At 35.0% G+C, this 14,607-nt stretch overlaps 1 protein-coding gene across 2 annotated transcripts; it reads left to right on the forward strand.

The window, feature by feature from the left end:
• The first annotated feature begins 8,959 nt into the window (after positions 1-8,959).
• LOC125192119 (cation/calcium exchanger 1) lies at positions 8,960-10,803 on the forward strand. 2 transcript variants are annotated; one of them, XM_048089581.1, is made up of 2 exons: positions 8,960-9,806; positions 9,984-10,803. In XM_048089581.1, exons 1-2 carry the CDS (start codon positions 9,136-9,138, stop codon positions 10,765-10,767), a joined length of 1,455 nt encoding a protein of 484 aa, XP_047945538.1. In that variant the 5' UTR covers positions 8,960-9,135; the 3' UTR covers positions 10,768-10,803. The 2 variants fall into 2 exon arrangements, with proteins under 2 accessions (XP_047945538.1, XP_047945537.1); XM_048089580.1 differs by having other exon boundaries at positions 8,960-10,803.
• The last annotated feature ends 3,804 nt before the right edge of the window (positions 10,804-14,607 follow it).

A 14,607-nucleotide genomic window follows, 5' to 3' on the forward strand; every position in this document is an offset into this window, starting at 1 on the left:
ATGTTCTAGTTTACTAAAGCAGGCGAGCTATGTCCTTTGGGATATACTAATTCAGACTTTCAAGCTGATCAAGACCCGAGGAAATCTACTTCTAGTTATGTGTTTACCTTAGGGAGGTGGAGCCGTGATTTGGAAGAGTGTAAAGCAGAAATGCATTGCAGACTCTATCATGGAAGCCGAATATGTGGCCGCTTCGGAGGCTGCAAAGGAGGCTGTATCGCTCAAGAACTTTCTTATGGACTTAAGTGTGGTTACGAATCTTCCCAAGCGCATCACCATTTATTGTGACAATTCTGGTGCTGTGGCAAATTTGAAGGAACCAAGAGCTCACAAAGCGAGCAAACACATAGAGAGGAAGTATCATATCATTAGAGATATAGTGCAGAGATGAGACATACAAGTGGTCAAGATTGCGTCAGAGAACAACCTGACAGATCCCTTTACAAAGGCATTGGCGGTCAAACCGTTCGAGAGCCATGTAGAAGGAATGGGAGTTCGACTCGCTCGAGACCTCAACTCGCTTTCAGTATAAGTGGGAGAATTAGACGTAGTGCACATTTCTTTTTGTATACTCAAAAGCTGTTTTGAGTATAAGTGGGAGATTGTTAGAGTTTGTATACTAGAAATCACCTTTCGAGTGATTGAATACTGTTAAAACTCTTATTTTATTTTCCGAAGAAATAAACAGATTATTTTTGTCATAATGTGGTTATGTTTTACATTTAATGGATGTTTATTACATGTTTAAATGTATAAGTAACTTAACAAAGTCTAAGTCTTTGTTTTAGTAGACCGGCTGTGGGCGTCGTTCACTTTAAGGTAACACGGTCAGTGTTGAACAAAGAAAAAGAAGAATTTCACAACCTAGAAAGGCTTAGTTAGACTACCTATCGTGAAAGGTTGCAATGTCAGTCCGATTATTTCTAAGCCTTACCGAAATAAGATGACGTTGGTGTGGTATAACACCGAATGGATCTAACAAATGCAGAGACAGTCTTTATGCTATCTACCGAAAGACGAGGTCTTGTAAATTATCATTTCTTAATCAATGTACGTTAGCATTGAGCATACGGTATTGATTATGCAGTACTTTGACTTACCAAATGGTGCGGTTTTTTGCAACCCAATAAGCCTGGTGTATTAGGTAGTGGTGATTAATATCTAGTGGTGCTAGGATTGCTATTATGTTGAATCGTGCGCGAGGTGAGTCTCGTTTGATAACATCCTCAAGAGAAGCTTGAAATAAGGTTTTATTATTCGGAACCTAGCTAATTGGAGTTTAATTACTCTATGAATAATAAATAAGATTTTCTTGTTGAGTCCTCTCTTGGAATAAATAAGATATTAATTAATTAAGTTCATAGCAGACAATAATTATTTAATGGATGTTTCTATCTTAAACGCGGGAAATAAATATCAAGTAATGGATACTCAAAGTACTTATAATTTCGGATTTGGATGGGGAGTGCAATATTATTTCTGTAGTGGCTGCTCGTAATATTCCAATTATAAGCTTATATTAAATTGAGTTTAATTTAATTAGTAAAAAGCTAATTGGAGGAGCTCGTATCCAAAGCCTTCCATAGATCCCTGTCTGGGCCCAATATGTGACTTCTTATATATAGGAGAATAAAGGAGACAGAAAACACACTTGTTTTTACTAAAAATTTCGTCCCTCTCTCTTTCTAGTAAGAGGACGATTTTTCCTCTTCTTCGAGGGATTGGTTTTCCGTCTTCTTTATTTAAGTCCTAGTATACTGGTGAGATCAACTCATCCTGATATCAGCTTACAGTCCGGGAACCAGACAAAAGATCCGTGGTTTTGTACTAAAGATCTTCACGTGGAGAAGACGCTAGCTATCTTCGATTCTTTGGAGAATCATCAAGGTATAATGGCTTAACCGCAGAACAACATGTTTTAAGTTTCAATTAATTTAAAGCATGTTTTATTTGAGTTATGAGCATGATACATGTGATAATTACGCGAATAGAATTTGTCTAAATAATCTGCTAAATAGATCAGAATTATTATGTAATTGATTTGAGTGAGCGCTTCCGCTGCCAGTTCCTTCAGGTACGTCATACAATAATGTATAAGCTCCTTACCGGTAGGGCAAAGGCTCTAGACTTGTTAGTATGTCTTGAATCTGTATAGTTTACCGCTAGATTATTAGGCCTAGTCCGTCGTCTGTGTGTCTATTTATATAGCAGTAGGGGCACGCAACTCTGTAATCTGAAAACGATCTGAATAACATATGTTCTCTGTTTCCTGCCCGTGGACGTAATCAACACAACGTTAGTGAACCACGTAAATTCTGTGTCTCTTTACGTTTCTGTTTATCTCGATTACACAATTGTTCTATTCTGTCACAACAATTATTTTAAACAAAAAATCATACATTAAATATATTGAAGTTATCATAATAATAATAATAATAGTTAGTATTAATCCATTTGGAAGATAATATGTACCCTTTAAGTACTTGTATAATAAATTAATTATTATATTTTAATTTTAGTGTTTTGTTCAAATATAAAACTTAAATCTTATTTTCCAATACAAGATGGTAACATTGTTAAAAATCATTATTTTAGAAATTATTTTTCCGGTTAGCTTCACGTTTTCATGGAACAAATATAACCTTTATTTTAAAACACAAGTTCGTCACATGCAGGGATGGGACGTATCAGCGGCCAAGCCACTGCTCAAGTAGGGGCTTGGCCGATCCAGGATTTGGAGAATCATCAAGGTATAATGGCTTAACCGCAGAACAACATGTTTTAAGTTTCAATTAATTTAAAGCATGTTTTATTTGAGTTATGAGCATGATACATGTGATAATTACGCGAATAGAATTTGTCTAAATAATCTGCTAAATAGATCAGAATTATTATGTAATTGATTTGAGTGAGCGCTTCCGCTGCCAGTTCCTTCAGGTACGTCATACAATAATGTATAAGCTCCTTACCGGTAGGGCAAAGGCTCTAGACTTGTTAGTATGTCTTGAATCTGTATAGTTTACCGCTAGATTATTAGGCCTAGTCCGTCGTCTGTGTGTCTATTTATATAGCAGTAGGGGCACGCAACTCTGTAATCTGAAAACGATCTGAATAACATATGTTCTCTGTTTCCTGCCCGTGGACGTAATCAACACAACGTTAGTGAACCACGTAAATTCTGTGTCTCTTTACGTTTCTGTTTATCTCGATTACACAATTGTTCTATTCTGTCACAACAATTATTTTAAACAAAAAATCATACATTAAATATATTGAAGTTATCATAATAATAATAATAATAGTTAGTATTAATCCATTTGGAAGATAATATGTACCCTTTAAGTACTTGTATAATAAATTAATTATTATATTTTAATTTTAGTGTTTTGTTCAAATATAAAACTTAAATCTTATTTTCCAATACAAGATGGTAACATTGTTAAAAATCATTATTTTAGAAATTATTTTTCCGGTTAGCTTCACGTTTTCATGGAACAAATATAACCTTTATTTTAAAACACAAGTTCGTCACATGCAGGGATGGGACGTATCAGCGGCCAAGCCACTGCTCAAGTAGGGGCTTGGCCGATCCAGGAGCCCCCTACCCATTGTTGCCCTCCGCTTCGGCGCTCCGGTACCAAATCCAAAATATTCACAGTTAAGAAGTAGCACCGCCATAATTTTGAGGAAGAAGATGATTATGGATGGGCTTCGGTTCATATAGTAGTACTGATATTCTATTGGGCCTTAACCTTTATTATACTATATATTAGGCTATTTTTATTGAATATTATGATAATAAAACATGTACAAGTTTAAATAATGATACCCACATTCTTTTTTTCAATTTCGCTCTGTTCTTTAATTTACTCTTTTTCCATCCTATTTTATTTTCATTTTTTGTAATTAAGAGTGGGACTAGAGATAGGGAAATATACCGAAATACCACACTTACAATATCGAAAATATTAGTTTTACGATACGATAACAGTAAAAATTTTCCTATACCGTGGTATACCGAATCCTCAGTGCATACAGAAAAATCGGTGCATGTTAAAATATTACATACTACTTCCGTCTCCAAAAGGAATACTATATTACAATATACTTAATAAAACTCTATATTTATATATAAAAAATTAAATTAAAAAGAAAAAGTCTTCGAAAATCCTACTTTTATATACTCTATTTTGTATATAAGATAGATTTTTTTTTTTGCATAGGGGTGTTACGGTATACCTTATTGTATCGTAAAAGTACGACATATCGCAATAATCATAAGGTAATGGTATAAAAAAATTAATCATATGATTTATATCGAATTTTCGCTATACTGAAAATTCGGTATACCGAAAATTCGATATGGTATCGGTATGATATTTTGTCATACCGCAATTTTCAATAAGGTATGCGGTATGCCGTTCTCGGTGCGGTATACAGTACCGACCCACCCCTAAGTGGGACACTTGTCACCAAATCGTCCAAATTTTAATATAAAAGAATATAAAGTTTCCACTCACTATAATTTTAATCTCATTAACATTAATTCAAAATTTTATATATTGAATATTTCAGATACAACATTGTAATTAGTTTGCACACAATCTCCATCGATCTGCTCATCAATTTCTCTGATTTAGTTATTTGCATTATTTTTAAAAACAAAAAATCAAATTTAAAGAAAAACTCAAAATTACAACAAGTAAATTAATTTTGATTCTAATACTTACTTCTTTTTATAGATATTTTTTTATTATAATACGTCTTTTAACTTAAACTTTTTACTACTTGATTACTTTTCCAAATAAAATATTTAGTTTTTTACTTCATATTTTTTTTTGATTGAACTATAAAAATAGTCCCTGGATTATAGATTTATCTCGCTCATAGTCCCTGGACTTTAAAAATATTGTCAGACATCCCTGACATTCCTGGAATAAGGATTTATCTTGAAAATGTTCTTTTTCCACTGTTTTGGTCGAAAATACCCTTTTGGGGGGTTTGGGCAACTTGGTCTTTTTACACGTTTAACATTTTAAATCTGATATTATTTCAGTTATGTACTAAATTTGATATTATTTCAAAATTATCATTCTTTGTTTCTTTATTTCAATATTAGATTTAATTTTACAAAATCTAATTTTAAATTTCAATTTTTAAATATCAATAAAAAATTTTAATTGTAAAAATTATTAAATAACAAAAATTAATAGTCATAATAAATATTTGATAATATTGTCTAATATTTAATCAATAAGGTATAACAATGCCTTAGTTTTAATCAATATTTAATAGCTTTAATCATAAATAGATCATATAACACGATTTATTCTGAAATAAATATGCATCTAATGTAAGACTGATATAATTTTCGTTTATTAATTTGAAAACAATCAAAATTTACTAGAAAATTTCAACAAAAATACTCCTATATAAAATTTTTAGTAGGATCAAATTTTTAGTCAACTTAATAATATACAATCACAAGCAATTATAACAACCGAATGAATGCTAAATAGAATAGCTCTTATTTTTCCTTCATGATTAATATTATTTTTCTGTACTTCTTCAATTCAGCTGAATATTATATTAAATAACAAAAATTAATAGTTTTAATCAATATTTATAGTGTCCATGAATTAATAGTTTTAATTAAAAAAATTTATTGATATTTAAAAATCGAAATTTAAAATTTCATTTTATAAAATTAAATCTAATATTGAAATAAAGAAACAAAGTGAAGGATGACAAAATGGAAGAACAATGATAATTTTGAAATAATATCATATTTTTAGAAATAATATCAGATTTAAAATGTTAAAAGTGTAAAAAGACCAAATTGAAACCCTCCAAAATCTAAAGGGATTTGAAAAATGATGAGATAAATCCTTAGTCCAGGGATGTCTGGCGATATTTTTAAAGTCCAGGGACTATGGGCGAGATAAACCCATAGTCTAGGAACCATTGTTGTAGTTCGCTCTTTATTTTTTGGTTTGTTTAATTTAGAAACCAACGAAACAGTAAATCGAATGATATATCTTACTCACTTCGATTCATAAAAATATAGACATATGATATGGAACAAGAAACCTCCATTATTATTAGTGTTTTGATGGTGGTATAAGTTATACTCCCTCCATCCCACAAAGATTGTCCCATTTTTCCATTTCCGTCTGTCCCACAAAATTTGTCTCATTTAATTTTTCCCTTTTTGGTAGTGGACCTTATATTCCACTAACTCATTTCTACTCACATTTTATTATAAAATTAATATATAAAAGTATGACCCACATTCCACTAATTTTTTCAACTCACTTTTCATTACATTTTTTAAAACTCGTGTCGGTCAAAGTGGGACAATTTTTATGGGAAGGATGGAGTAGTAAATAACTTGATGTATATGAGTAATATATTGGGATAATTTTCTATAAATGGAAATGTCCATATTTTTATGGGACATATGAAAATGGAGAGTGCGCATATTTTTATTGGACGCATAGAGTATAAATGAATATTTTAATATTAATAATTTTTATTAAATTTAAACATAGCTAATTCGTATTTCTAGTTCTGTCGCAGGTAACACGAGTTCATCTGACCATCAGATTCTTAGTACTTGGTGTTTCTGTAGTCCAAAATTTGCGAGAATATACTTTTATTTTATCATGATCACCACTATTATTTCTTGCAATGTATTTGTACATAAGACGCATCTCACTTACCTCGTCCCAATTATTTTGTGGTCCTAGTCTGCGCATTTTTTGTCAATCAATTTATTTTTTATGAAGTCCAACTTGACTCAAGGAGAGGAAATTATTCGAATTTCGGATCGGATTTTTTCCCTATTTGGTCCGATCCGAAAATCCGAAGTTTTATAAAAAAATGAAGAGTGAACAGTAAAAATCATATCTGGACAATATAGGATGCCTATTTGAAAAAATTCGTGGAAAAAAAATAATTTTATTTGTGGTATTTTTCTCTAGGGGTGTCGAAACGGGTACCCGCAGGTACCCGCATCCGATTTCGACCATAATGATAGTCCTGATACCCATCCCGCACTGTGTCAGGTATAACCCGATATCCAACTCGGGTATCCCGCACCCGACATTGAGGGTACCCGACCCGACCATGGTTTTTTTTTCCAATCTTATTTTTGTTGTAAGGAGGAGGCTGCCGCTGGTGGAAAATTGTGGAATTAAGAATCAAGAATCAAAAATTCACAATCTAAGAATCAAGAATATATATGTAGCTTTTACTTCCCAAAGCAGAATTCTTTCCCAATAACTTTGAAATTAATACAGAAATTAAAAAATATATACAAGAATTAAGAATCAATCCAAGATGTGTACTAGAGCAGCAAGTAACAGTAAAAGAAAAAAAGATAAGGAAATTAAATAGAATGGAGTTATGGGAATGAAGGAAAACAGGAAATACAATAGAAAAACACAAAATAAAACATTCATGAGTCATGACTTCCTGAACTAGCACAAGCTGGCCGGTGGAGACGTCGCCGACGGCGGATGCGGGTGGAAGGACAATCGGTACAGACGTGAGAGAATAAGATAATAAAAAAAATGTTAAAAAACTTAACCTTAATTAATAGACGGAAAAAGATGAATTATAAAATGCTAATATACCTTATATAAAAACAAACAATCGGGTAATTCTCGGTACTAACAGGTAACCCGCAAAATCCAAAATATGAATACCCGATCCCGTCCCATTTCTCGTTTCGGTCGGGTAGCGAATACCCAATCCCCGTCGGATATCGGGTCGGGTTGGAAATTACCCGATACAATTCTACACCCCTACGTTTCTCATTCTTTTGCTTTCCTATTTTTCCCTTTCTTGCCTCAAGGTCACTATTGATCTTTTCTTTTCTTTTCTTTTTATCACATTCTCTCTATTTCTTATTCTTTTATGATTTATATCTTTCCTCTCTTTTTTCTACTCACTCTTCCAATTTATTTATGATTTCTCCTCTCCTATCTATATTTTCTCAATTTTATTTCTTTCTTGTTTTAATAACTCTCTTAAAATTTATTTTCATGAAGTGCCTCAAATATACATGTTATATTGTCCGGTTACCATGTGTGCAGTTCACTCGAAAATTAATCCAATCTCATTCGAATTGGTAGAAAATCTAAAATCAGGATCCAAAAAATTTGAAATCGCATCAAATATATAAAACTCCTAAAATCTAATATAAAAATCCAAAATTTTGAAAATGCAACACCAAAATCTAAAAATATAATCCCAAATACCATTAGAATTGTTCAACATAAAACTCTTATTTTTTGTCATGTTCATAACTGTAATAGATATTTTTATAATACATATAAATATATTTTGGATCAGATTTTAGAAATATCCGATGCGTTCCGAACGTCCAAGATCTCTTAAAAAATCCAATCCGATCCGTACAAAAAATTGAACTGAATTTTAAATTTCAATTTCATTAGAAATTGTATTTTCAAATTTCGTATATTTTGCTCACCCCTGTAAAAAAAAAAAAAATAGAGTTAATAAACGTTAGTAGTTTTTCCTGAAGATTCGTAATCATTTTAACGCGAATGATTCCAAACAAGTTTGCACCGAGCAATCAGCATCCTGTTCACGAGGGGTAACTTAAACTTCATCTCATTTGTTGTACAATTCCTTTCCTTCTAACCTTATCTAGTCAAACAAACTCCTTCCTTCACTGCGCTGGTGGTGCCCGATTCTTACCTTATCCTTCCCCCAAACAAATATGGGCACAAACTAGCATCTCTACAATAATTGCATTACTCCAATTAATAATTTCATAATTATGTACTACCAGTGTTAGGTTATTCTTTGATGCATTCACAAGCAAATGCAAATTAGTAGATTATTAAAGTTTTGGTTTGAAAAAGTGTGAAGCGTCGTTGTCGATAGCCGTGACTGTATCCGATTGAAGTAATATAGAATTAAGAAAACCCCCAATATCAATAATCACAATTCCCAAGAGATTGCCTAATTAACTTTGTCCCAACCACAAGCTCGGACCAAACATTCCTACCTCAGATACACACTACCCTTGTCGTCTGCCTAGCTATGTTATGAACTAATTCAATTTATCATCACACTTTTCTCTTGATTCCTTTTTTATTCTGAATGGATTTTTTTCGAAACAAGGCGCTTTCTCTCTGTGTCAGCTTGTGCTTCTCTCTGCTCGTCTCCATATTCATCGTCGCCACGTCTTCAACTCCTCCTGCGCAGCAGTCGGATAACTGGCTGTACGATGCGGCCGGCGATTGCAGCGGCGTTCGTGAAATCTCCGATTATAAAGCGAAATGCGCCTTCGTGAGGTCCAGCAGCGGCTGCAGCAACGGCTACTTGAACTACCTCGAGATTTTCTACTGCGTCTGCGGAGATTCTCCCGCGGTTGGGTATTTGTGTCTGTTGCTGTGGATGTCGGTGCTGTTCTACGTCCTCGGCAACACGACGGCGGAGTACTTCTGCCCCTCCGTGGAGAGCCTCTCGCGCGTGCTGAGGCTCTCCCCGACGATCGCCGGGACCACGCTCCTCCCGCTGGGGAACGGCGCCAACGACGTCTTCTCGAGCGTGATCGCCTTCACGCGCTCGGGAGACGCCGACGTCGGCCTCAGCAGCGTCCTCGGCGGCGCCTTCTTCATCTCCTGCTTCGTCGTCGGCGTCGTCAGCATCGCCGTCTCGTCGCGGGGGGTGAAGGTAGACCGGGCCAGCTTCGTCAGGGACGTGCTCTTTTTCCTCTTCGTCCTCTGCTGCGTCATCGCGATCAACATCTTCGGGAGGATTAATTTCTGGTTTTCCCTCTGTTTCTTCTCTGTTTACTTTCTCTACATCGCCCTCGTCTCCGTTATGCAGTTTCTGCGGCGGAAGGAGGCTGTTAACGGCCAGGTTTTGGATGACGTGGAGGTGCCTTTGCTAAATCATGTTGATGAGAATGATAAATCGTCTGTTTCGGTTTCGGTTTCTGTTAGGGACGAATCTTGGTGTCGTCGCTGCATCGGTATGTTTGTGTATGTTGTGGAATTGCCGGTTTCGCTGCCGAGAAGGCTGACGATCCCGGACGTCAGGGGCGAGAATTGGTCGAAGCCGTTCGCCGTGGCGTCAGCGACGCTGGCGCCAATGCTAATCGGAGTGCTATGCATCAAGCAGAGTTTCGCTCTGCTAATAGCATCTGTCGTCGTGGGGATAGTCCTTGGCGCAGCGTCGCTGGCCTTGACGAAGGGGGCGGGGCCGCCCAAGAGGTGGGTGCTGCCGTGGCTGGTCGGGTGCTTCTTGATGAGCGTGACGTGGACATACATTATAGTGCAAGAGCTCGTGTCGTTGCTGGTTGCCTTCGGAAACATTTTGGGCATAAACCCTGCGATACTAGGAGTCACGGTCCTAGCGTGGGGGAACTCGCTAGGCGACTTGATCTCGAATTTGGCGATGGCGCTGAAGGGGGGCGCGGACGGGGCGCAGGTGGCGATATCCGGGTGCTATGCCGGGCCCCTCTTCAACACGCTGGTGGGGCTGGGGTTGTCGTTGGTGTTAGCGTCGTTGAAGGTTTATCCCGAAGGGTATGATGTGCCGAGTGATTCGGATGTATATGAAACGGTGGGATTCTTGATGGGAGGATTGCTATGGGCGCTTGTGATATTGCCTAAGCGCAATATGCAGCTTGACAAATCCTTAGGGATTGGATTGTTAGCGATTTACTTGTGTTTTCTGTTTGTGAGGATTCTAAAGGGTGTAGGAATACTCCAATTTGTTAGCTAGGATTTCTACTTATAAAGAATTTATTAATTAGCCTAATCTTGCGTTTACCAAATTTTACTTTCATTACAATTCTTGAGTGTGTGCTTTCTTGCAAATCTATCTTCATACACATGTTCACTCCTGTTTTAGAATCGTTGCCTTTATTTGCAGGATTTCTGCAATTAAGAGCTCTTTTTGCCTTTTTTGCGATTTTCTTTGTCTTGTTTTTCATTTTTCATATTTTTATTTAATTACGGGTATATTTTTATATTTTTATAAAATGAAACCCACAAATAATTAAGTGAATGAATGGTAAATTGTGAATATTTGTTTCTTAGATAAGAACTCAGATAAAAAAAAAAAAAAGGTGTAAGATCATGAATTATGTACTAAATGAATTATTTACGAAATGGATTTGTGCATGCCCGTAGGCTAGCTGACTTCTTAGTTAAGTTTGATTGATCACTCAGTTTTTCAGTGTCTTCCAAGTGGAGAACAGATTAGTCAAATTTAGTGGGTGAACTTTTGATAGTAATTTATATATAGACTAATGCTTAATATTAATCTTTGCGTAATTTATAAATATTTCTTTTCTTTAGTTGATTATGACTACCTGTGTATAGTACGTAGCCTTTATTGTATAATGTCTTTGTTCTTTATGTTTTAATAGTTTGCTTTTTACGTATTAATGGTAGACACATTAGGTTGTGACATTTTCTTTGAATGTCAATATGAACAATATCATTTTTATTTATGTGAAATTAAAACGTCCAACTGTCACACTTTCTGCGCCATTTTTAAAACTGGGTTATGGTTGAAATGTTTCTCAAACATAGAACTATTAAAAAAAAAATACTCCCTCCGTCCACGAAAATTTGTCCCAGTTTTCCATTTCTGTCCGTCCACGAAAATTTGTCCCAGTTTTCCATTTCTGTCCATCCCCCAAAATTTGTCTCATTTCACTTTTACCATTTTTGATAGTGGACCTCATATTCCACTAACTCATTCCTACTCATATTTTATTATAAAACTAATACGGAGTATTTTAAAAGTAGGACCCACAATCCACTAACCTTTTCAACTCACTTTCCATTACATTTCTTAAAACCCGTGCCCGGTCAAACCGGGACGAATTTTCGTGGACGGAGGGAGTAATAATTAGACTATTAATAGAAAAAAAATGCAAACTAAATAAATCAAAATTAAAATTATAAAACTAAAACAAGTGAGTAGTTATTATAAATTGAAACATAGTAAAATCTGAAGTTATAAACTATCATAATACTACTCCCTATTAAATATCCGTTGGAAGTTAGTTTAGATTATTTAATTAGGATAATAAGCAAAATAAAGAAATTCATTCGATACTATCAACATGTTATTCTATAAAAAAAACATCAATTCAACTTCAGCTCGAAATTGATAATTAAGTAATGGAATACATCGCATTTGTATTTTAGCTATTTTAAAGACCCGTTAAAATTCAACATCTAACAACATTTATGATTGATTATCAACAATAACAAAATTTTCACCATAATTTTAATTATAATTACAATACACTTTTCAAAACCTCATAATTACAACATCACATATCACAGAATCACCAAATTTCGACTCTAAAACTATATTGTTTGACAACATCGTTTTAAGTGATGATCTTCAGATTTTTTTTTTTTTGAGAATATCGTAGTTGTTGAATAATCTATAGATCATATCACAATTGCAATGCCTAATAATGTTGTACTAATAGGCGTTGTGTTGTTTCAGTAGTAATCTTACTATTGTATTCTCAACTCCAAATACTGATCACAAAAATTGAGGCGGCCAGTTTGAAGTGTCAAACGAGAATGTATCCATCAATTAAACGTGTGACAATTTTCTATCATCATATAATGAGATAGAATGTATACTTGCGATTATGACATTAGAGGTTTGGACTATATCAAAAGTTGAACAATTTTGACAACCATTTGAAATGAAATGTCTCATCTTTGTAATTGTACCATGATGGAACGTATGTGTCATCATTAGGTGTTTTGGACCATTCAAATTGTTATATTTATGGAAATCAATTGCCAATTGTGCGGAAGTAAAAAATTGATGGTATTTATTGATAGAATTATTAGAAGTATGATAGTACTACTATATATCATGATGATGAAAAATTACTACAGTTACGATTTATGCATGCAACACCCCTTACCTCTCTGTAACAAGAAAGAAAATTAAACATGATGATTATGTACTCTGTTGCTTTAAAACTTAACGATATAGCTCGCTCTCTGCCAAGTTGAGTTTATTTAATGCAAACCGAGATAACGCATACGGATTTTCATGTACTATAAAGAAACTCGTTTTAAAAATTTATATACTCCATGTTTGTTTGTTTTCTATTAGAACCATCCTTCTATCATGATTTGGTAGAGTATTATTTTATTTATTTTTGTCAAATCAACGGGAATTTGTCACTAGTGTGAAACGTCATTTTAATTATCTATAATATTCCAACCGCCCATTGACTATAATCACTAGCTAATTACCCAAATTGTTAAGAACTGAGAGTTTTTAGGGCAGCCGCAATGCGGCTGTTGTATGTCCCGGTCTCGTCTCGGAGAGACGAGCACGAGCGAGACCGTGTTGCGGCTTGCTCGTCTCACAAAGCATCGCGCTGTTGGGAGTAAATTAGCTAGCTAGCGTGCCATCCCTCATGTGGCGCGCTTTCATCAAGTAGTGGCAAGTGGGCTTCTTCTTTTAAAAATAGATTTTAATTAAAATTTGATTTTTAATTATAAAAAAATAATTTTTATTTTTAATATAAAATAAAAATATGGACATTTCCATTTATGAAAAGTTGTCCCCAACTAATTGCTCATATACATAATACATCAATTTGTTTAGAATGTGTAGGAAAGAAATCAGGGATATTATATATGATTGATATGCAAGAATATTTTACCGAAGATAGAATAGCAATTAATGTAAATTAGGTTTACCATATATTGTAATTATGTAGCCTATATAAAGTGGAGTATCATTGTACATTGTGAAGGGAATAAGAATGAAAATTTCCACCGAGTTCTACATGGCCTCAGAGCAGAAAAAACGATCCTAGGCTCAGAAGAGTTTCATCATAGCCAAAATACCTTTCTCGACCTTTGTTTCAGCCAAAAACAAGTCCAGAAATCGAACCCTACAGCCAAAAACATGTCAGATACAGAGGAGGATACGAAACCCAATCCAGATCAGACGAAAAGCTTGAGAAACAGTAAGAGTATCACGATAGCATTCAAATTGAATGGGAGAAACTACCCATTATGGTCCAGATTAATCAAGGTGAAGATAGGAGGCCGAGGGGCTTATTCCTATATCAGAAACGAACCTCCGAGCCCCGGAAGCAAGGGCTTTGAGGAATGGGAGGAGAACGATCTCATCGTATTCTCATGGATCGTAGATAACATCCAGGACGACATCATCTCCGATTTTGCGCACCACCAAACATCAAAGGCGTTGTGGGATAGCCTCGCCGTGACATACGAAAAAAAGGCAGATAAGTATTTGATTTACGATCTAGAGGATAAAGTAATTGCAATCAGACAAGGAGACCTAGATTTAGAGACATATTACCGGAGGATCCACGGACTGTGGATCAATATAGATCGTTGCCAGAAGCAGCCGATTACTTGCTGCGACAAGGGGATCGACCAGTACAGGGTACATTCAAACGAGAAGCGCTTGGTGAAGTTCTTAACAGGGTTGAATCAGGAGTATGATTCAATCAGACTAGAGATTCTGAAAGAAGATCCTTACCCATCAGTGGAGGCAGCCTACGGGCGGGTGAAGACAGAGGCGGCTCGACGA

The sequence above is a fragment of the Salvia hispanica genome, chromosome 6, assembly GCF_023119035.1.
Source record: "Salvia hispanica cultivar TCC Black 2014 chromosome 6, UniMelb_Shisp_WGS_1.0, whole genome shotgun sequence".
In the NCBI taxonomy this organism is placed as follows: Eukaryota; Viridiplantae; Streptophyta; class Magnoliopsida; order Lamiales; family Lamiaceae; genus Salvia; species Salvia hispanica.